The sequence below is a fragment of the Pleurodeles waltl genome, chromosome 2_2, assembly GCF_031143425.1.
Source record: "Pleurodeles waltl isolate 20211129_DDA chromosome 2_2, aPleWal1.hap1.20221129, whole genome shotgun sequence".
Classification (NCBI taxonomy): Eukaryota; Metazoa; Chordata; class Amphibia; order Caudata; family Salamandridae; genus Pleurodeles; species Pleurodeles waltl.
In genome coordinates this window covers 246078371-246102908 of record NC_090439.1, presented here as the reverse complement: position 1 = coordinate 246102908, position 24538 = coordinate 246078371, and the positions used below count along the sequence as shown (strand labels likewise).

The 24538-nt window shown below is 41.9% G+C and overlaps 1 protein-coding gene across 1 annotated transcript in view; it reads left to right on the top strand.

The window, feature by feature from the left end:
• Positions 1-24538, top strand: part of SRD5A1 (steroid 5 alpha-reductase 1) — a 297459-nt gene that overhangs the window by 183715 nt on the left and 89206 nt on the right. The window contains exon 3 of the mRNA XM_069219707.1: positions 9563-9664. Within this exon, the coding sequence (XP_069075808.1) occupies positions 9563-9664 (102 nt within the window). The remainder of the gene's footprint in view (positions 1-9562; positions 9665-24538) is intronic.

Below are 24538 nucleotides of genomic sequence, written 5' to 3'. Positions count from 1 at the left end.
AGTACTAAGTTGCTTCAAGTTATGAGGAGGTGGGCTCTTCTTGCACCTGATCCTTGTTGGTACACTGTGTAGCGCTATGACTAATTCTACTGTGTGAGATGCTTGCAGGACCTGCCCTGGCAAAGACCTAGCTAAGAACGAGGCCCTCGTTCATCGTTGTTTTGATCCTGTAATCCACCGTGGATGTGGAAGCAGAAGGCTTCTGGTAATAGAAATGCTCCTCCCAAAGGGTCAACAATTGATATTTTTTTACAATGCTCTGTAGGGGTATTAACAAAAGAAATTCAGCTCACACAAAGGGAGGCTCATTTAGCGCTCCTGTATGTCAACCCTTAAGCGCTCCTGATCCTGTCATCATTGCTAATACAGATGTAATTCATGAGACAGGTTGACAGCTCTATCCTATGGTCAATGTTATTTCACCATCAATTTAACCCAAACCAGTCATAAAAAAAGAGGCTTCTGGATTCCACATACTTAAAAAAGCATTAAAACTATGGTTGATGTGCTTTTGCCTTTGAGCCACACTTGATGGAACAGTCACTTAAAGCCCATTTATGTTAGATTTGGATGCATCAAGATTATGCTTAATGTGGTAGTGAGCCATAAGCCATCAAACCTTCACAAAAGTATCTAGTCATTTATGCCTTTCTGTCCTTTGCCCACGCCCCTGGTCGTTTCAGCTGACGCACCGTCTTAGTCTTCGGTTGTGCCAGATTCTGTAGGGGCTCTTTATGATTTAACCAATGTTATTCCCATTCTTGAAGTTCTCACAAAGAAGTGTTATGTTCCCAAACTTTCTAACAAATTAATCTTGACTTGTGACAACACCACTGCAACTCGACCCTCAACAAAATCAACTAAGGCTTCAAGTTTGTTGCCCATTATCTACCTACCCCTAGCGGCCCATAGCTTTTGAATATGGCAAACGTTCTAACTTTGAGTACTGAAAATGTGGAACACCACCCACAGCTAAAGAACAAAGTAATCCATATGACTTGCCAACTGTCTGGATTTTAAGATTTTTTATTTTAGTTCTAATCAGATACTATTGGTAAGAGGTGTCTCTTGGATCAGTGCCCCTTCAAATTCTTTTGATGGAAAATGCATAGTAATAAATTTTAGGAAGCCGATTTATGTTAGCAACTTGATCATACACTATAATAATTTCAGTGCCATGCGCAGTCACATCATAGTACTACCTGTTCAGTGTACTCAGTTAAACATCAAGACCAACTCACTGATTGCATCAACTGTTAGCAGTTGTTCTTTTCCGCTTTATAATAGGTTTTTGCCACTACAGAACTCCGATCAAATTGGGCTCACATAATATTAACTTATGTTTTGAATCTATGGTGATGTTGTATTCTTTGTGTATTTTGAGTTTCATCATTTGGAACATCACGGGCCTACCCTCCAAAATCAACTAAAAAGAATGGATATTTTCTTCTAACTCTTATGATTTCATTGTATTACAGGAGACTTGGGCTATATCGGACCCTATAAGTGACAGTAACATTTGCCTCTCCATCCTTGCTGTACCATCAAGTTGGGCAGAGCTAAGGGGGGGCTTCTTGTCTTGGATTAGGCTTGCCTTATATTTCAACATTACTGTCATCCATGTTAGTTGTAGGGAGATTCGGACAAATTATGTTAAATATTTCAAAGATTTTAGTTTGTATTAAGAAGTTTATAATGATTATTTCTCTTATCCTAATAATTGCAATTTCTGTGCCATGTTTGGTATTATTGTGATTTGTTTAACTCAGCCAAGCCCTTATTGTTGGAGTTTAACTTGATCATCTATGCTGATATTAACGCCAAACTTAGCCCCTCATTATGAACATTGGCGGCTGAGACCGCCATGCCGGTGGCAGCGGTAATGACCGCCACCGGCATGGTGGTCTCAGCCGCCAAATAATGAAGGCTGTGGGGACCGCCACAGGCGGTCTTTCACCAACGCCAGGCTACCGCCGACAGGCAGCCTGACGATGGCAGAAATCATTATCCCTTTTACTCCAGCCTTTCCCTGGTGGGTTCCCTGCCAGGAAAAGGCTGGCAGAAGGGGTCCTCTGGGGCCCCCCTGGGGGCCCCTGCACTGCCTATGCACTTGGCATGGGCAGTGCAGGGGCCCAAGTGCAGTGCCCCATCACACAGGTCACTGCCCAATTTACGGGCAGTGATCTGCGCAACGGGTGCTTCTGCACCCGCCGCACAGCTGCGTTGACCGCGGCTCCATGTGGAGCCTCCGGTAATGTCCCAGCCCAGCAGAATGTTGTTTATGCAGCTGGCGCAGTCTCTAGGGGGCTGGCGATCAGTGAAATGACCGCCAGCATGAACACGGTGGTAAACACTGCTGTGTTCATAATGCCCCCCTTAATGTTAGAAACTTCCCACTTGGACCATGTTGATCTTTGTGAGGTTGGCATTTGTGTGATGCCCTTTAAAAAATTACCTTTCAGGTTCATTAACCTGCCACTGTAAGAAACATGCATAATGAAATTAAGAAGGAAGACTGGGACCATGTTATGTTCCCTTAAACAAATTGAAAAGTTCCCAAGTATTTTGGCACACTGACTGGGCAAGTAACTGTGTGTTGACCAACGTAAACGCACATACCTCTGCCAAGCAATGGGTTGTACTTTTTCAAAGTATTTATCCCTTTATTTACAGTAATCATACCAGTACTTGTCAACCCAGTCACACTGTCTAAGAAAATTGTATTTCTTTTGAGTGCCATGGTGTAGTTTTAGCACTGCTGGAGAGCCTCTCCTGTAAATCTAACCAGCCAGATAGGGTGCACATAGACTTGTTTAAGTGAAACATACATTTATGGGCACTACTGGCCAACAACATTTTTAAAAGTGTTTGCAACTCACAGTTGCTGCGCTCGTAGCCTGCCTCTATAATTATTCCAATATTCAAAAAAGGCAACCTGCTTGAACCTCACTATAGGCCCATTTCCCACATTGTTTCTTAGATCAAAGTACTTGGGAGAGTTATCTTTATGGAATCAGGGATTGGGCTAATGGGCACAATAACTTAAGTTCTTGCTAGCATAGATTCTGGGAAGGTGGAACAATGGAACTGTACTTGACTCTCCAAGTTTTTATAGGCAAATATACTAAAGCCAAGTGTTGCTCATTGTACCTTGCCTTCATGGATCGACATTTGATTGAGTTAATCAATCAAAACTATGGTACCTCTAATGGAGATTGGTCTAGATAATGCTCTGGTGAATTTCCTTTCTGACTTTCTGTGAGGATTTGGGTGTACTCTGTATGGTATGGCTAGGAAGCCCTACCGTGCAGTACACTCACAAATACCATCTTGGGACCAGTCAGGTATGTTTACTTAACCTTAAGCTCAACCCAGGGTTGCTCTGTCTACAACAGTAAGGCTTAGAAAAGGAACAATGTGTAAAACCTTTAACAACACCAAACAACAGAATAAGAAAGTCACACGACACGAAAGAAACAAGACACTGATTTATAAGAAATAGAGCGGATTTATATATATTTTTAGATCACTTTACCATCAAAATCCACTGGAGGGTTCCGGAGATACATATTTTAGAAAGAATAAATAACTTTAATATCAACTGCATACAAGCTTTGGCCAATAAAAAGTTTAGAAACTTTTGAAAAGTTTTGATAAGTTAGTTCAACAACTCTGGCTCGAGTTGGGTGACCAGCTCTGGCAGGACAGAGGTCTAGGGGGGCAGAAAGGATACTTTTGACAGTTACCTGTTCACCAGAGCGTTTTAGGGCAAGATGCCAACTTTACCGGATGACTTCCATAGATTACAATGGAGTGGTCCAGAAGCTGAGGGATGCAGGCTAAAGATTCTCAAGAATGCTCCTAGAATTGTGCGGTCGATAGTGGTGAAGTCCGGTCGAGTCCTCAGTCCACATGAGTGTGGGGGCAACTCTGTCCACGAATCTTGGGGTCCCACAAAGTCCTCTGTGCAGGGTTCCAAGGGCTACCTATGCACACCTTGCACTATAGCGACACAGGGGTCACAGTGCAAATCTTTGATGGTGGCAAGTGTCTCTGTTGGTCGAAGAATCCCATCACAACCAAAACCCATGGGTCCAGCAGACAAGGGTGCACCTTTTGGCTTTCTCCAAATTGTCCTTTCGGGTGCCCGGCATCTGGAAGTAGCAAAACTTCTGTGGTAGCTACCATTGATGTGATTTTGTCTGTTTCAGCTTTATTGTCACCAGTGCCAATCTGGGAGGTCAACCAACTTACCCTTGGAGTCTGTGCTTTAGACTGGGAATCGGCGTTTCCCTGTGACAGGCATACAGAACTGGGTCAAAACTAGGCTTGCTCAAACTGCAGCAGATGTAGTCACACCAGCGTCGCATCCTCTCTTTGTGTGCTTCTAATGTGTGCAAAGTGGTCTTGTTCTCCTCCTCGTTCCATGACCAATGAGTTCTGGGGGTCAATGTGCCAGGGGTGCTATATTTATCCCAGAAAAGTGCCCTGAAGGGACTATGCGTTCACCAGCCAATGGGCTACTGCAGTGGTTCCCAAACTTTTTCGACCGGTGGCTCCCTTCACCTATTGATCTTTTGCCATGGCTTCCCATTATGTTACTTTTTTTGGTGGGTGGGGGGATGTAAGCTGGCCCCTGGAGTATCATTTTATACGCAAGCCATCTACTGAAATCTTTCACCATATAATTTGCATATATGCCCAGGGTAACTCGGTCTCTGCAAAAAAAATGTTTCATTTGTATTAAGTCTGGCTGTGGAATACAGAAATCAGCCTTTTATTTAAGTTTCAAAGGTTTTTAGAAATAGAATACCCTTCAGAGTGGCAAAATATTTGGAACTGGCTGTCAAACAAATTCAGTTCTGCCTGCTAACAAAATACTGTTTAAAATATTTCTAACTTCAGCTGTCAATGTTACTATTAGCATTCTTCTTAGTACAATATTATCTTCATAGCTGCTGCAATTAACAGTATGTTTTGTTTCTCTTCTGTACATATTCAGGCCCAGCGTTATTAAAGTTACAATGCTTTAAACTGTATTATTTGTAGTGTGCATAGTGTAATTGTCCAGTTGGCGGTGTGGCCAATGTCTTTTTTATTATTTCTTTTCATATGGTAATGTCTGGCATTTGTTGGTTTGTATGAAAATAGTAATTATTAATTGTGTTAATTGTGTATATTATTTTATTGATTTTTATTCATTTAAAATATAAAAATCTGCACATTATAAGCCAGTCAAATGTGTCCCAAAATCGTATTTAACTCCGACTGTGCACCACTGAAACTGCTGTGGACTAGAGATTATTTAGCTGTCTAGAGAGATTTATAAAAGGTGCATGTGACTAATGATGCCCCCCCCCACCCCCAAAATGTGAAAAATAGATCTTGAAGTCGGAAATTAAATGTATGCATTTTATAAATGTGTTGACAAGTTAATTATTTTGTCCAATCACCTCATCTTATGTTTCCAATAATTTGCTCATCGCTTAATTCACCCAAATATCTGAGCATTTATTAATCCATTGTTGCCTTCCATTTAATATGTACAGTCTTTTGAGCCACCAGCATTATCATTACTGCTAGGATTTATCCACTAACTAGCCTTCAGTGCATGCCATTACCACATATCCATGCATTACCACATTAATCCACTCGTAAATGGGTAAATTCATTCATTTGTCCATAATAAGTGATTACATTAATTCACCATTATGTGCATTGATGCAGGCCTTCACTTGTGTAGCAACAGCTTGCCCAATATCACCACATACCTGATATACTTCTTACTTTCTTAACCTTATCAGAGAAGCCAGTTCTTGGGAGGACGCGCCCTCTGCTGAGACAGTCAAGTAAACGCTCCTGGCAGTTACACACTTTTCTCCTTCAGTCTCTGACTCCGTATTTTCAACTCTGTAATTGCAAAGCAGCTCATTTCCGAACATGCCACTCTCTTGCATGGCCCCTTTCACGGCAGATGCAGCAAAATAATGCATGAAAGATAGCATTTTTTTGTCGACACTACTAATATCAACCTTTTTATGCTGAGTAAGTGTGGTTTTCCCGGCACATCACGCCGTGCTTTCCAAAATGTGTGCTTAGTGCATGGCGCCCCTGGCTAGTTTTGATGGCGCACTGGGGTGCCGCAGCGCACAGATTGAGAACTACTGGGCTACTGGGTCCACTCCTGCTTAGTGATGAAGTTCCAGTGATTTCTGGCATCTGGTTATCCCACAATGCCACTTTTTTTAATCCCTTCAGGATTGCACAACCCTTCCTCGTTCATCAGGCGCAAGGTAGCCCACCCTATGGGTGAGCCTACCTGAGGCAACACACCCATGGTAAAACCGGTTTGAAGGTGAGTTTCCCCTCTCTGTCTCCATACTGTCTACAGGCATAAAAAGCATCCTACTCAGGGATGTTGGGCCGGGCAGCCCATCAAAGGCAGCTTCTCCTTTGAAGCTGGCATCTGTTCCATCCTGATAGAGGAAGTAACTGCCTTTTGTTCCTGATCCTGGGAGTTATTCACACATCTCCTCTGCTGGTCAGAAAGCTGTCCATGTGTGTTTGCCTTTGTGAGGGTACTGGACAAGCAGAGCACAGAGTGGCCACTTTCTAAAAGTTGCCTTCCTTTAATAGTCACAATATTTTCTACCTGACAATCAGATCGCATGTAATGCCACAATTCATTTGATACCTTACATGACCTAGTTTGGTAGTTCCAATCAAAAGTAAGCCGGGTTGGGTTGCCACCATTAATGTCAATTCACCAAAATGCCAGGGGTAGAGAAAGTGACATTGCATGCCCATCACGTGCACTTTGTGCTTAAAATTTCTCTCACACGTGCTTACACACACACACACTCACGTAATCACTCACACACACACTCTCTCTCACGTAAACACTCACACACACACTCTCTCTCACGTAAACACTCACCCACCTGCAAGCACACACACAACATACATTTAAAAGCATTTTTAGGTCGAGCATTAGTGTTCAACGTGTAGTATACTTAAGTGTACTTATACTGTGAAGAAAAGCCATTTGATTTGTTAGTTGCAGTGTCCTTCAAAAATCCTTGCTTGCTAGTGGTCAGTTCTGCCTCTTTGTCCTGCCTTTGTCACTTTGGGAGCAGAACAAAGTACTGTGTAATTACCCTATGTCCTATTTATCTCTTTTGTAAGGGACATTTTTTGGCATTTGCCTGTTTCACCTCAACAGTGTGGGTGCTTGTTCAGTCCCTCCTCCCAACCAGCTCCCACTGCAAACATAATAAAAACAGAGGGGGTGCTTTTCCAGGGTCAGCTCGCTCTCGCCCTCTTTCTCTTGTTATTTTCAGTCTGTCTGGCAATAAAAGTCTAGTCAGTAATTTACAACGCTAAGAGCTCTAACTTGAGCAAACATGACACCATTGCTTTCCAAATGCTTGTTATTTTGTGCTGTCACAGCCCAACAGTTTTTCTAACAGGAACTGTAAACACTGCTCCTCCTTCCCGCCCCCCCACACACCACGTTCCCACTCCCACCCGTGCTTTATTCAACATCCGAGCCGAAGGTGGCCTTGCAATATGACCTCTCTGTGGAAATATAAAGTTGTTAAAACCAGGTTCCAATAAAGGCACTGCGAAATTAGTGATGAAAGAAGGTTATGAAGCCAACTGCCAAAACTTTAGACACAAAAGTAAACTTGTAAGAAAGTTTTATTAAAAGGAGACTGATTTCGAAAGATATATTTGCTTTGACAACTGCACTACAGGGACTCTTCACAAACTAAATAGAGGTCGACATTCAAAACCTTTGCAAATCTTTGGAGAGGAAGAAAAATCTTTAAACAACACTAGCTCTGCATCATAGGAAATTATTTTTTCAGGATTTCTCTGTCTGCCAGTATTCCTACCTACAATGAACAATGTTGTCGAGATTGTAGAACAGACTCTTTGCTTGACAGCTCTTCGACTCCTGTCGTTGTTGCAGTGAGAACATTTTTATTTAGTTGGAAAGTGCTGTTTTTTTGCACCTACCGTGCCGCGTTTGATAATGTATGTTCCCTTTATTGTCAGATTTGTTATTGCTTTGTTTCTTCAGCTGCTGCAACATAGCTCGCTTTACTTACAATTTGATTTATTGTGTTGTCACCTCTGTTCCTTAGGCATGTGATAATGAACGTGTTACCTCTTCTCTCTTTTGAATTAACTATGTGTATTGGCCTAACAATTCATCAACACTAGATATTTCAAACTACTTGAGTATCATGGCTGCCAGGCGTTTTCTTTATTTGTTCAAATTTGTATAAAAACAGGCAGGGCCGGACTGGAACAAAAAAATAAGTTTGTGCGCATAAATAACAAGCATTTTCAATGCAACTGGTCTCGCATTTGCTCGAGTTAGAGCTATTAGCTGTGTAAACTCCTAACCGGACTTTTCTAGCCACAAAAATAGAAAACAAACACAGCGCGATCGCGTTATGTAAACCACAGCGCGATCGCGCTGCATTTTTTTTTCTTTTCATTTGTGTGGCAAGAAAAGTCCATTTATGAGTTTACAACGCTAATAGCTCTAACTCGAGCAAATGCGAGACCCTTTGCATTGAAAATGCTTGTCTAATATATGAGATGCCACTGTGCTCAAGGCAAATTACTGTTTTGTTGTGGGTAAAGTTGGTAGCCCCATTGGGTAACACGGGGTTACCAGGTCGCAACCATGGATGTCATTTAGGGGTCGCCAGGGGTCGCAGCTGTGACCCCTGGGTTGCCCCTTGCCACCCTGGCTTACCCCTTGCGACCCCTGGCCTCAAAGTTGACAAAGTCAGTGCCTTGAAAACAGTCGCAGCTCATATTTAAAAAAAATTTTTGTAAATGTATGTTGTGTGCCTGCTTGCAGGTGGGTGAGGGTTTACGTGAGAGAGTGTGTGTAGATGTGTGTGTGTAAGCACGTGTGTGAGAGAGAAATTTAAGAACACAGTGCGCATGATGGGTGTGTGATGTCATTTCCGCTACCTCTGGCATTTTGGCTAATTGACGTTAATGCAGATGCTAATGGGTCAAGAAGTTTTTCTGGTTGGTTCCTCTTTAACATCTATTGCACTTTGTCACAATTCTGTGTTTTCTTTATTGATCATGCACGGCATTTTTAACATGTACTTCTATTATGTATTTCTATATAATTAAAATTCTATTGATTGAAGTAAATGTGTAACTGTGTATTCTGAGATAAGATCGATAAAAATGCTTTCTTGACGTTTGATGTCTGAAAATGCTCTGATGTGAGGCATGATGAACCTACTCCATCATTACTCCAGCTTCCTAAAATAAGGGTTTGAATATTGTTGCCATTGACTTGACACCGTGCTTGGCTCAACTATTCGCAGCCATGCCTGTTGAGCTGTCAGCTACCATTGTTCTAATAATGGAGGCCAACGTATAAAGCATATAGCTGTAGCTGCTCTTAATTTAATTTTCCAGAGCAGTAAACATTTAAGCTAAGTGATGCCAGTAGGTGTCTTAACAACAGAAATAATATGGGTTTATTTTACATGTATTTCTTTTTATTTATTTTCTGTAGGGATGTCAATGTGGTTTATAGGCCTGGTGATTAATATCCACTCTGACCACATACTGAGAAATCTTAGAAAACCTGGTGAAACTGGATACAAAATACCTAGAGGTAAGTGGGTACGTAGTTCAAATGAATTGGTGCATGAAAGGTGCCTCGGTGACTGTGTAGCTGTGTTAATAGAACACCTTTCTATTATCCACCTACCCCGTGCCCAGCTAGACTTGAGTTTAAGTGCAGATTGTAATGCGAATCTGCATTTCCGCAGTCTTCCGCTCTAAATACAACGGGCAATATAAGACAGCTGCAGGTAGTAATTCCACATTGGTCACTGACCCTCTGATAAATTACAGGTTTGCAGCAGCTGTCAACTTTGTGATAGAAATTTTCCTGTTCCTTTAGATCATTTGCTGAGTGGCTATAGGTGGACTTTTAGCGCAGTTTGGCGTAATGTGTGGTTAAAAAGAGCTTGTTTCGTTCAGTTCACCTGTGGGTGATTCAACGACGAGTATCCTGGTACCTTAAGGGCCACATCTGAAATTTAGAAACATACTAATGTATTACTGAAGTGGAACTGTGCCTGGTCTGCAGCTGATTAGATTGATAAACAAAGGGCACTTTATGTCGTGATATTGCTTCCAAAATATTCCCTGCAACAATTGTTGACATAAACCGCTGGCCTCCTTAATGGCCTGCTACCAAAAATGTGTAGAGACCAATGTAAGAGCTTGAGAACAGACATTTATCAGTAATGGATAGGGCTCGATAGTAGTGAGCCCCTCCCTACATTTATATATTCCAATTTCAAGCGCTCCTCACAGTTCCTAATAATTGGGAACTGAGTGCAAAGGCAGCAATAGACTTTGGCTCTGGGCTCAGTTTCAATTACTGCCCACTAGATGGAAGTATGAATGTGTAGGAAAGTACCATCTTGCCTGGCATGTTACCCCCATATTTCACTGTATATATGTTGTTTTAGTTGTATGTGTCACTGGGACCCTGCCAGCCAGGGCCCCAGTGCTCATAAGTGTGCCCTGTATGTGTTACCTGTGTTATGACTAACTGTCTCACTGAGGCTCTGCTAATCAGAACCTCAGTGGTTATGCTCTCTCATTTCTTTCAAATTGTCACTAACAGGCTAGTGACCAATTTTACCAATTTACTTTGGCATACTGGAACACCCTTATAATTCCCTAGTATATGCTATCCATAGGGAGCTCTGACAATTCTTACACAGGCCTGCCACTGCAGCCTGAGTGAAATAACGTCCACGTTATTTCATAGCCATTTTACACTGCACTTAAGTAACTTATAAGTCACCTATATGTCTAACCTTTACCTGGTAAAGGTTGGGTGCTAAGTTACTTAGTGTGTGGGCACCCTGGCACTAGCCAAGGTGCCCCCACATTGTTCAGGGCCAATTCCCCGGACTTTGTGAGTGCGGGGACACCATTACACGCGTGCACTACATATAGGTCACTACCTATGTGTAGCTTCACAATGGTAACTCCGAATATGGCCATGTAACATGTCTAAGATCATGGAATTGCCTCTCTATGCCATCCTGGCATTGTTGGCACAATCCCATGATCCCACGGGTCTCTAGCACAGACCCGGGTACTGCCAAACTGCCTTTTCAGGGGTTTCACTGCAGCTGCTGCTGCTGCCAACCCCTCAGACAGGTTTCTGCCCTCCTGGGGTCCAGCCAGGCTTGGCCCAGGAAGGCAGAACAAAGGACTTCCTCAGAGAGAGGGTGTTACACCCTCTCCCTTTGGAAAATGGTGTTAAGGCAGGGGAGGAGTAGCCTCCCCCAGCCTCTGGAAATGCTTTCATGGGCACACATGGTGCCCATTTCTGCATAAGCCAGTCTACACCGGTTCAGGGACCCCTCAGCCCTGCTCTGGCGCGAAACTGGACAAAGGAAAGGGGAGTGACCACTCCCCTGACCTGCACCTCCCCTGGGAGGTGCCCAGAGCTCCTCCAGTGTGCTCCAGACCTCTGCCATCTTGGAAACAGAGGTGCTGCTGGCACACTGGACTGCTCTGAGTGGCCAGGGCCAGCAGGTGACGTCAGAGACTCCTTCTGATAGGCTCCTTCAGGTGTTGCTAGCCTATCTTCTCTCCTAAATAGCCAAACCCTCTTTTCTGGCTATTTAGGGTCTCTGCTTTGGGGATTTCTTTAGATAACAAATGCAAGAGCTCATCAGAGTCCCTCTGCATCTCTCTCTTCACCTTCTGCCAAGGAATCAACTGCTGACCGCGCTGGAAGCCTGCAAAACTGCAACAAAGTAGCAAAGACGACTACTGCAACTCTGTAACGCTGATCCTGCCGCCTTCTCGACTGCTTTCCTGGTGGTACATGCTGTGGGGGTAGTCTGCCTCCTCTCTGCACTAGAAGCTCCGAAGAAATCTCCCGTGGGTCGACGGAATCGTCCCCCTGCAACCGCAGGCACCAAAGAACTGCATCACCGGTCCTCTGGGTCTCCTCTCAGCACGACGAGCGAGGTCCTTTGAATCCAGCAACTCTGTCCAAGTGACTCCCACAGTCCAGTGACTCTTCAGTCCAAGTTTGGTGGAGGTAAGTCCTTGCCTCCCCACGCCAGACTGCATTGCTGGGAACCGTGTCTTTTGCAGCTACTCCGGCTCCTGTGCACTTTCCGAGGGAATCCTTTATGCACAGCCAAGCCTGGGTCCGCAGCACTCTAACCTGCATTGCACGACCTCCTGAGTTGTCCTCCGGCGGTGTGGGACTCCTTTGTGCAACTTCGGGTGAGCACCGTTTCACTCCACTTCGTAGTGCCTGTTCCGGCACTTCTGCGGGTGCTGCCTGCTTCTGAGAGGGCTCCTTGTCTTGCTGGGCGCCCCCTCTGTCCCCTGACGCAATTGGCGACATCCTTGTCCCTCCTGGGCCACAGCAGCATCCAAAAACCCTAACCACACGACTTGCAGCTAGCAAGGCTTGTTTGCGATCTTTCTTCAGGAAAACACTTCTGCACGACTCTCCACGGCTTGGGACATCCATCCTCCAAAGGGGAAGTTTCTAGCCCTTGTCGTTCCTGCAGAATCCTCAGCTTCTACTGCCTAGTAGCAGCTTCTTTGCACCCACAGCTGGCATTTCCTGGGCATCTGCCCACTCTCGACTTGGTCGTGACTTTTGGACTTGGTCCCCTTGTTCCACAGGTACCCTCGTCTGGAAATCCATCGTTGTTGCATTGCTGGTTTTGGTCTTTCCTGCAGAATTCCCCTATCACGACTTCTGTGCTCTTTGGGGAACTTTAGTGCACTTTGCACTCACTTTTCAGGGTCTTGGGGTGGGCTATTTTTCTAACCCTCACTGTTTTCTTACAGTCCCAGCGACCCTCTACAAGGTCACATAGGTTTGGGGTCCATTCGTGGTTCGCATTCCACTTTTGGAGTATATGGTTTGTGTTGCCCCTATCCCTATGTGTCCCCATTGCATCCTATTGTAACTATACATTGTTTGCACTGTTTTCTAATACTATACTGCATATTTTTGGTATTGTGTACATATATCTTGTGTATATTTACTATCCCCATACTGAGGGTACTCACTGAGATACTTTTGGCATATTGTCATAAAAATAAAGTACCTTTATTTTTAGTATATCTGTGTATTGTGTTTTCTTATGATATTGTGCATATGACACTAGTGGTACTGTAGGAGCTTCACTCGTCTCCTAGTTCAGCCTAAGCTGCTCTGCTAAGCTACCATTATCTATCAGCCTAAGCTGCTAGACACCCTATACACTAATAAGGGATACCTGGGCCTGGTGCAAGGTGTAAGTACCCCTTGGTACTCACTACAAGCCAGTCCAGCCTCCTACATTAGTTGTGCAGCGGTGGGATAAGTACTTTGTAACTACTTACCACTTTTGTCATTGTACTTTTCATAAGAGAAAAATATACAAAACAAGTTCAGTGTATGTACACCTAACCAAAAAGTTTTGCTTTTCTTTTCTCACTTCTTTTCTAAAGTGCTGAAAAGTACCTCTAAACTTTCTAAAAAGTTCTTAAAAAGTTTTAAAAGATTTTTTCTGTCTTTCCAAAAGTTCTGAAAAGCTTTTTCTCACTTTTTCTATCACTTAAACACTTTCTAAAATGTCTGGCACAGGCCAAACTGTTGATCTGTCCAACCTTGCTTATGATCACCTTAGCTGGAAAGGAGCAAGGTGTCTCTGCATAGAAAGAGGTTTAAGTGTAAGGAAGAATCCCTCTAGAGAACTGTTGGTTAATATGCTTGTTGAACAGGATAAGGCCAGAGGTGCCACTTCTGTTGAGAAATTAGCTGATGGTTCCCAATCTGACCCTGGGGCACCCCTAGCAAAAGATTTAGAGAAGAAACTTCCTAGCCTGCCCATTATCAGACAACCTAGCATAGCTGGTACTGATGTAGAGTCACACCATACTGATAGTGTTGTCTCACATCACAGTAAGAGTATTCCTTCTCATCATAGTAGAAGTGATGTTTCTGTTAGCCAAGCTGTTAGGGTGCCATCTGTTAGGGACAGGTCTCCTTCTGTTCATTCTCACCATACTTCTGTTTCAAGGCATGTCCCACCCACCCACCCTGATGACAGAGTGTTAGAAAGGGAGCTCAATAGATTGAGAGTGGAACAAACCAGACTGAAGCTCAAGAAGCAACAGCTGGATTTGGATAGACAGTCCTTAGAAGTGGAAAGAGAAAGACAGTAATTGGGTTTAGAAACCCATGGTGGCAGCAGCCGTATTCCCCATAGTCATCCTGCAAAAGAGCATGATTCTAGGAATCTGCACAAGATAGTTCCCCCTTATAAGGAGGGGGATGACATTAACAAGTGGTTTGCTGCACTTGAGAGGGCCTGTGTTGTACAGGATGTCCCTCAAAGGCAGTGGGCTGCTATCCTATGGCTATCATTTAGTGGAAAGGGTAGGGATAGGCTCCTTACTGTGAAAGAAAGTGAAGCCAATGATTACTAAGTTCTTAAGAATGCACTCCTAGATGGTTATGGCTTAACCACTGAACAGTACAGGATGAAGTTCAGAGAAACCAAAAAGGAGTCTTCACAAGACTGGGTAGACTTTGTTGACCATTCAGTGAAGGCCTTGGAGGGGTGGTTACATGGCAGTAAAGTTACTGATTATGAAAGCATGTATAACTTAATCCTGAGAGAGCATATACTTAATAACTGTGTGTCTGATTTGTTGCACCAGTACCTGGTGGACTCTGATCTGACCTCTCCCCAAGAATTGGGAAAGAAGGCAGACAAATGGGTCAGAACAAGGGTGAACAGAAAAGTTCATACAGGGGGTGACAAAGATGGCAAGAAGAAGGATGGTAAGTCTTCTGACAAGGGTGGGGACAAATCTAAAAATGAGTCTTCATCAGGCCCACAAAAACACTCTGGTAGGGGTGGTGGGTACAAATCCTCTTCAAATCAAAACAAGGAAAAGAAACCATGGTGCTATTTATGTAAAATAAAAGGCCATTGGACAACAGATCCCAGTTGACCAAAGAAAAGCACCAAGCCTCCTACCACTACAACCCCTGCTGCTACACCTAGTGCCCCTAGTAATAGCAGTAGTGGTGGGAGCAAACCTACTAATAGCCAATCAAAGGGAGTAGCTGGGCTCACTTTTGGTAACTTAGTTGGGGTTGGTCTTGTTAGGGAGACCACAGAGGCTGTGTTAGTCTCTGAGGGGGCTATTGATTTAGCCACCTTAGTTGCTTGTCCCCTTAACATGGATGAGTACAAGCAACTACCCCTAATAAATGGTGTTGAGGTTCAGGCCTACAGGGACACAGGTGCCAGTGTTACAATGGTAATAGAGAAACTGGTCCACCCTGAACAACACCTACTTGGTCACCAGTACCAAGTAACCGATGCTCACAACAACACACTTAGCCACCCCATGGCTGTTGTAAATCTCAACTGGGGGGGGGTTACTGGTCCAAAGAAAGTTGTGGTTGCCTCAGATTTACCTGTAGACTGTCTACTTGGAAATGATTTAGAGACATCAGCTTGGTCAGATGTGGAGTTGGAGGCCCATGCAGCAATGCTGGGCATTCCAGGGCATATTTGTGCTTTAACCAGGGCTCACCTAAATAAGAGATGCTTTGGAATTAAGCATATGTATTCACCAGGTAAAATACGTTTATGGTTGATTTTAGCATCTTTGTTAAGGTCCACAATTTTCGGTTATTCACAGCTAACAGGATTCGACCTGACAACCGTTTATATGTTGCACTGAATTTAAACTTTCTACTTGTAGGCTGAGGCTGGGATCATTGCATGTGAGCTGCATTTTCCCCCTTCTAGTATATAAAAGGCAACACATCATGAGTTCAGTGGTATAACACCTGCATCTTAAAGTGTAATTAGATAATTTAGTGCGCTGAAACCATATTTTGTTTGCATTTAATGTATTCAAAACAAGGATTTAGAATAGTATTACAAATGATGTATGTAACCATTGTAGTGTTGGGGGCCCTAGGCCCTCATGCTACTGAAATTACTAACGCAGACACAGTAGCATGGTCGTAAGAACTGGCCATGGGCATGTGCGCCTGGCCCTCTTTATTGGCAGGGTCACCTGATTGGTGACGCCTGTGTTGGATGGGTGTGGGGTGTGAATGTAAGGCCAGCCCTCAGCCGAATGGCTGGTTAAACACTAGAATGTTTTCAGCAGGACACTACAACCAGCATGCAAGATGTGCGAAGTTGGCTCCTCACTCAGTGGCGTAGCAAGGTTGCCATCGGACCTGGGGCAAGCAAGGAAAATTCCCCCATCTTTTGTTTGAAAAGTATATAATACAGTCAGAATTGTGATGTAGAGAGCCCAAAAGTAATCGGGCACCCATGCGACTGCGCCTGTTGCTCTCTTGATAGTCATGCCCCTGTATTAACTCTGGGTCCCAAATCAGTCTCACTCCGTTTAAAAGAAAAATGCCTTGTAGAAACAACCTGTCGTGTACAGAATTTCCTGATAGGATTAGAGATGGGTCACTGTGACCGCTGTGGTTTGTTCTGCCAGCTGTACAGTGCAAGGCTGGACGATACAACAGTTCTCTTCTTCTGCATACTCAGGTGAGAAGCGTTGACAAACTGCGATTTATTCAGTGGGGAAGAACGCTCCACATTGACCGTTTAAGATTAGTAGAAGCGGGTGCTGTATGGTTTGCGGGAAGTCTTTTATCACACAGTGTTAGGACGAGATCAAAAGGAAGCCTTCTCTAACGGGTTAGCTCTATCAAAGGTACAGTGCACAGAGATAAATTGAGGAAAACATTTGACATACCAGTGTGAGCGCGCCACGAGATCCAAACTTTTATCAATACTGTATAACGAATCCTGCGCTAGAGGACGATGGATCGAAGTGACATAGGTTTGACGGGATATCACCATTGGGAAATTGTGAGGACCAACAGATCAATAGCATTCAATATTATAAAGCTTCGGTCAATAACCACACCAGTTTAGTAACAAGCATCATAGATTTATTTCCCTATATTAACAAAGCTAGGGTCACGAAGATAACTCTCAAACACAAATGATAAGCATATAAGATCAATAGCGGCTCATTAAAACGGCATATATATCTTGATTTGAATAATACAGTTAAACAAATTATCTCCAAAACAATCACACTTATTAATAATATCGGTAATGTTGGTACAGAATGCATTAGATCAGCAACAAACGATTTCAAACCAGTTCATAAGCAACAGATGATTATTTCCCTAACTAACCACAGATTAGCATTACACGTTGGATTTCATGTGAAAAGAATTTAGAAACACCAATTTAGAAAAACGCTTAACTTGATTTTGTTTTTTATATATATATATATAAAATAAAATAATGTGCAGCAATATAATCACTAGTTGCAGTTGGTACCTGGAAAGCAAGTGAGACACAATTGACATTTAATAACATATATTACCACATCGGTTGCAACAGCAAATGATCAGGTTCCACTTGAGGACACTATCAACTATCTCATCAGACGTTTGGGCCTAACGACAGCTAATCTTGAACCTCATCTGCTCTTGAAGAACAGCGAACCCCGATCTCCTACTCTCTAACAAACTCTCTCCCTCACGTACTCTACTCTCTATTTAGTCTACACAGATTATTATACTAAAATCTAATCAACTCCTGATTGGTCAGTCCATGGGGTGTTTTCATTTCAGCCAATCAACAACTAATTTGATGACCTAAATTTGACAAACCTACGCTAACTATAACATTTTCTTTCAGTAGATACTCGACTTCTGTCTCGTCTGTAACTCCATTGTCTCATCCACCTCTCGCATATCTTGTTCTCAGGAAGAAACTTTCTCAGCTACTTTCACTTCCATCCTCGAGGAAAGACCAGTTATTAGTAACATTCCCAAACAATAGGACATTCCAACTTATGCAATGCTCGGTTAATATGTGACCTTGTAAGACATAACAACGCAACCCACTAGGGGTAGCTGTGGGTACATCTACACAAGCTTGAAACCATTTATTATAGAAGCTTTGAATCATGGAAAATAACTACAGTATCTGAATATCATTTTGCTCAACCAAGAACAGAAAAACAGCCATTTTAAAAGTTTTCACATTTTACACATTAGTTCATCACTCATTATCAATACGAAAACCATTAATAAACATATTAGAAGATTCACGCTCTCACAGTCCCTCCTCTGTTGACTATTCTTGTCATTACATTACTCTCTAATAAATGTATTTATTATCATCAGATTTAAAATTTTGTTTCATCAATTTCTGAATTTCCTTTTTTCTCTTTTTATTTCTTTGTAAAATGTATTCATTTCCATTTCAAAATGTAGTTTATTCCTTTCTAATTTTCCCTTCTTAATACATTTTATTATTCTAAATGTTCCCCAAATTCCAATTAAACAAAACACAATTATTGACTCCCATCTTGCAATTTTCAAAGAATATTTCTTCCCACATTGCTAAACCAATTTCCCACAGCTTCAATTCCTTTTCCAGCCTACTTCCAAATAGTGATTTCTTTTAGTTCTTTCAAATCTTTTTTATTAGTTTTAGTCACATTAGTGATTAATTCCTTAACCTTTCCTGAATTGTCAGGAATGAAAGAACAACCATGATTAGAACCAATTAATTTACAAACTCCGCCCTCTTTCACCAAAAGAATATCTAACGCAAGGCGATTCTGTTGTGCCATAGCTCTTGTAGCAGCTAACTCTGTATCCAGAAGAATGATAGCTCTGGAATATCTTGTCAACATATTATTCACTATTGTGGACAACTTCTGAATCCTAATCGAGTTTAGGACCACTTCCACTGATGGAATTATAGCCCCAAATATGTCTCCCACAATGCCAGAAATTGATTCTCGCATGTGTCTTGTTTGTGATTTCATAGAATCAGGAATTTTACTCAAGTCTTCCAACTGCTAAAGTTTTGGAAAGACTACTCCCAGATAACATGTCCCATACCGTCCTCTAGGAAGACGGTAATATGCATTTCTTCCACAAATATAGTAAATGCCAGGTATCAGAGGATCTTGTCCATTCATCATAAAATCCCACTTACTCCTAAACATAAAAACATGTCTACATTCACTCTTTCCAACAAACAATCTATCATTCTTACTTCAAGGTCCTTGTAGACAACGTTTCCCTACATGCTCAGCATCTATTGTTAGTTTACCCTGCTTAGTAGTGTCAGTATAAGCATAATCTATTCCAGGCTTTCTACTTATTATTCCCTTATCCATTTTTGCCTTTATTTCTCTCCTTCTATCTTCTGTATTATCTAAGAATTTATTTTCCACTGGTGTTTGTAAACAAGTCAAGTTATTCTGGTGGGCAAAGGCAGTTCCAAAAGTTAGAGTAGGCTCGAAGAAATCCCTCATAATCACTGTTATTTTCTTTGGCTATTTTATTCAAATATCCTATGACAGGTACAAAAGATAATACCATGAGATAATTTGAATAAAAATATTGAATATACTCTTGATTATAGGAACGTATTAGCAAAAGACTGCAGCTTATAACGTAAGTCACAGGTAGACTATTAGACTATGATATGTAGTTCCTCCTACTGAAACTGGAATCTGCGTACATACATGACAATCTGTCACGTCCATCACCTCAACATACTCATGCAATAAGCGATAGAAAACATTAAAAGAAAGCTCTTTTTTCCCATGCAGATACCTTACATCTATTCTGAGTTTCTCTTTGGTCAATGATTTATCAGCCAAATTTAAAAAATCTATTTTCGCAGTCTGATTTACTCCATCAATCTCATAAACAGACACTCCCACGAACAACAATAAACATATCAACACACATTACTGCTAATCCAATACCAAGCACTTTACAACAACTAATCCTACAGATTTTTGTTGTGTGAATTACTCATTTTTCTGTGTTAGGAATAAAAATAAAAAAATAAACATTTTCAAAAAGCTACAAAAATCTCAAAAACCCCTCCTAATTTCTTTTATTTTTTATTTTATTTTTTAGGAATTCATTCACTCTTGGACAGATCCTTAGTCGAGTTTGGTATAGCAGCTTGTCTAAGTTCAGTTTTTCATTTGTCTTTTCCAATAATTTTCAATATTAGTATTTTCTGCACAAGTTTAGTACACAAGTTTTTAATTTTCTTTAACCCATTATCTCTTTTGTGAATTGTTCACGTTCCGAAGTCTCTGTCAAAACAATAACTCAAAAATTCCTCTTGCTAATCACTTGAATTCAAGTATGCCCATTCAGGTCCAGCATTTCTCTTGCTTGCAGCTCTTTTCCTTTTCGGTCATCTTCCACTTTCACTATCCTCTCCACTAGTTTCTTCTTCACCAGGAAATTCTCTCTCTTCTGGTATTGATGGTATCACATCAACTTTTCCCTTTTCCACAGTTTTCTCTGGCCAATTGTCTCCTTTTAATGTTCCTTTTGTCAATAGTCTTCTCAATATTGAGTCTTCACTTGCCTTTCGACCCTTCTCTTTAGACGTTCCTACAATTGGTTCTGGAAGAGTATAATCTACTGGGGCGGGACTATTCTCAATTCCTTTCCCTACAGGGTCTGTCTCATCTTTGGTTTGGTTAGACAAACCACCTGCTATCGAGGTTTCCCTCCTCTGAGCAGATCTTTCTTCTGTGGTTTCCTCTTTTTCGTTCTCCTTCGAGAACACTCTCCTCTGATCAGAATCAGTCTCACTTCTTTCTTCCCGGACTGATTCTTCTACTACTTTTACAGTTTGTTCAATCTCTTCACCATTTTGTTCTCTCTCATCTGTTATAGGAGTGGGTACATCTCTGTCATTTTCATTACTGTGCTCACTTCTCTCCCCTTGGTTTCCAGTGTTGGCAGTCTCAACAGCTCTTCTCTCTCTGTTGGATCATACACTTTTCTCGTATGGCTTGCATGCACCCAGAGTCGGCAAACCAGCACACTTTACTGCAGTTGTCATAGCGAGCACAATTATTTACGGGTCCTTCTAACGTGGTTCAAGGCAAGACTTTTGCACGTGTTTCCGTATGAGCACCCAGTCTCCCACTCTCAGACTATGTCCTTGACCTTGTATTTGTTGGGCTGTTGCACCTTCCACCTGTTGAGAAAAAGACCGAACTACATCAGCCAGGCTTTTGCAGTAATCTAGCACCATATCATCTGTAATATTTACAAGTGTGTTTGCAGGTAGTGCTGGTAATCTAATTGCTCTCCCCATCAGTATCTCGTGTGGAGATAACCCAGTCTTTTTGTCAGGTGTACTTCTTATTGACATTAGTACTAGAGGTAGAGCATCTGGCCATTTCGGATTTGTTGATGCACAAACTTTTGCCAATCATGATTTCATTGTTCCACTAAACGTGAAGCTTCTGGGTGGTAACTACAGTGCAGTCTTTGCTGAATGTTTAATGCGGAAAAAAGCAATTTTATCACCTCATTGTTAAAATGTGTAACCCTATCTGATTCAATCGAGACGGGAAAACCAAAACGTGGAATTAGTTCTCGCAAAAGCAACTTAGCCACAGTCAGACTGTCATTCCTTTGTGTCGGGTAAGCCTCAATCCAATGACTGAAAATGCACACACATGCAGGCATTTCGATGAAATCCATTTACATTCTACTGAATGGACCTCCTACCATTCCTATGTGCCCCATGTTGACAATTGTTCCTTTACCAACATTCATCTGTTGACAAATTATGCACCTATGGCACACCACCTCTGCCACTTGTCTGAATTTTGGATTGTTCCAATATTGTTTGAAACGTCTAATCATTACATCCCTTCCAATGTGTGTTTGGCCATGGTAGTACCTAGCAATTTGTGTCAGTAGACGATTTGGCAAGACTACCTTTCCTTCCATTGTCACCCAAATTTCATCCTCCCTTTGTATGAATTTATTTTTGATCCAATCCCTCATTTCTTCTCCTGGAACATGGTTCTATATTACTTTCAACTAATCTAATGTCTCCACTATCTGTACAGTAAAATTGGCATACATTTCTTCATTTTCAGACATCAATTCCCAGTTTCCTTTGGAATGAAATTCCATTTAGAGCACAACATTTTGCAACTTGGTCTGCATAAGCATTTCCTAACGTAACATAATATTGTCCTCTTTGGTGTGCACTGCATTTGACCACTGCAATCTTTTCAGGTTTCTGCACTGCTTGCAGCAAATCATGTATTCTTTCTCCTTTTCTTACAGGTGATCTTGAAGAAGTCAGGAACCCTCTTTGTGACAATTTGCCCAAAATCATGCACAATTCCAAATCCATACTGACTATCAGTGTAGATTGTAACTTTAATTTTTTCTGATGACTGGCATGCTCTAGTGAGAGCCACCAACTCTGAGACTCGTGCGGATATTACTCCTTTGAGCCATGAAGCTTCTAGTATGCCTGTGACTGTACACACTGCATACCCTGCTCTCAATGCACCCCTGTTGTCTCGTAAGCAAGAAGCATCAACAAAAAGAATTTGATCATTGTCTTCCAAACAAGTATCTTTAATGTCTTCCCTTGGTTTAGTACAAAGACCTGTCACCTCCAAACAATCATGTTCAACATCATCTATGTTAGACAGATCTTCTCCCTCATTTGGAAGTAATGTTGCCGGCTTAAGCACTGTGCACCTTTTTATGTCACATTTGGTGCCCCTAGAATAACCGTTTCATAACGTGTCAATCTTGCATTGGTCAAATATTGTATCTTTGATCTGGTCAACAGAATTTCAATTGAATGAAGTACCATTGCCATCAGAGGATAACCCATCACAATATTTTCACTTTGAGTTATACTCTGCTTGACAGCTGCGACAGCTCGCAGACAGTCAGGTATTGCTGCTGCAACATTATCCAAGGTAACTGTAAAATATGCTACTGGGCGATTTACACCACCTTGTTTTTGTGTTAAGACAGACAAAGAACATCCATCTCTCTCATGACAAAGAAACAGAAAAGGCTTTGTGTAGTCAGGCATACCTAAAGCTGGTGCTTGACACAAACTTTCTCTCAGCGCAGTAAAGGCTTTCACACACTCTTCATCCATCATTATTGGATCTGAAACATCCTTATGTGTCAATCTTTGCAATGGCTTTGAAACTGCTGAAAAATTTGGGATCCACTGTCGACAATAACCTGCCATTCCTAAAAGCATCCTCAATTCCTTTTGGGAACTCAGCATTTTTATTTTCATTATTGCCGCCACTCTTTAGAAATTCTTCTTGACCCTTTTTCAATCAAATGTCCGAAATACTTCACCTCTTGCTGACAGTATTGCAGTTTAGCTGGAGAAACCTTATGACCATTGTCTGCCAGGAAATTCAACAAATGAAATGTATCCTCCCTACAGCCTTCCTTCGTCTTTGACGCTATCAGTGAGTCATCAACGTACTGCACTAAAGTCGACTTGTAAGGCATCACCGACGACTCCAAATTATTTTTCTAAATCTGATTGAAAATCGATGGCGACTCTGAAAACCCTTGAGGAATCCTGCACCAACAGTGGATTCTAGTAAGGAGTTTGAAACAAAAGAGATATCTGCTGTCCTCGTGAAGAGGCACTGAGAAAAATGTTTGGTACAAATCGATAACTGTAAACCACTCTGCATCACATGGAATTTGAAACATTATCACTACTGGATTGGATACCACTGGGCAACATTTCACCACAATGTAATTTATTCTCCTTAAATCTTGTACGAAATGTATTTTCCCATTCAGCTTCTTCAAACCCATGATTGGTGAATTACATGGACTGCTCATCACCTCCTTCAAAACTCCTTGTTCCAAAAACGGTTCTATCAGTGGTCTTATCCCTTCAATGATCTCATTTGTCATCAGGTATTGGGCTGTTTGTGGAAACACCACATTCTCTTTCACTGCCACTTTGACTCCTTCAACTCCCTTGATCAAGCCAATGTCCTTTCCTGTCAAATCCCAAACCTTTGGTTTAACCCTTTCCTGCAAATCACTCGACAAGTCCTTCTTTTCGAACACTGGAAAAAAAACTCATTAAATCTTCCAATTCGTGTTCCTCGTGTGTCTCATCTTCATTGACTACTTGCTCTTCCTCCACATTCAACAAAGCTAGTTCACAACCTCTCCTTCTTTTTACCTCATCAACTGGCAAATCCTCTCCATCAACACTAATGGTCTCCATTGTAATTCCCTTTCTGGAACACATGATTGAACAATTTATTTTGCACAACAAATCTCTTCCCAACAGCGATACTGGACTGGAATCACAAACAACGAAACTATGATAGCCTCTGAAATTTCCAATCTTCACAAGGACCGGTTCTGTAAGGGCATTAACCAACTGTTTGTTTGCAACCCCTACTATCTGTACTGTCCTCTCAGAAACAGATATGTCTGGTACTTTAACTGTCCTTATTGTCGAGTGTGTTGCTCCTGTGCCAACCAAAAAACTAACCTAATGGCCATGCACTTCACCCTGCACATAAGGACCTCTCTGATCGACATCTA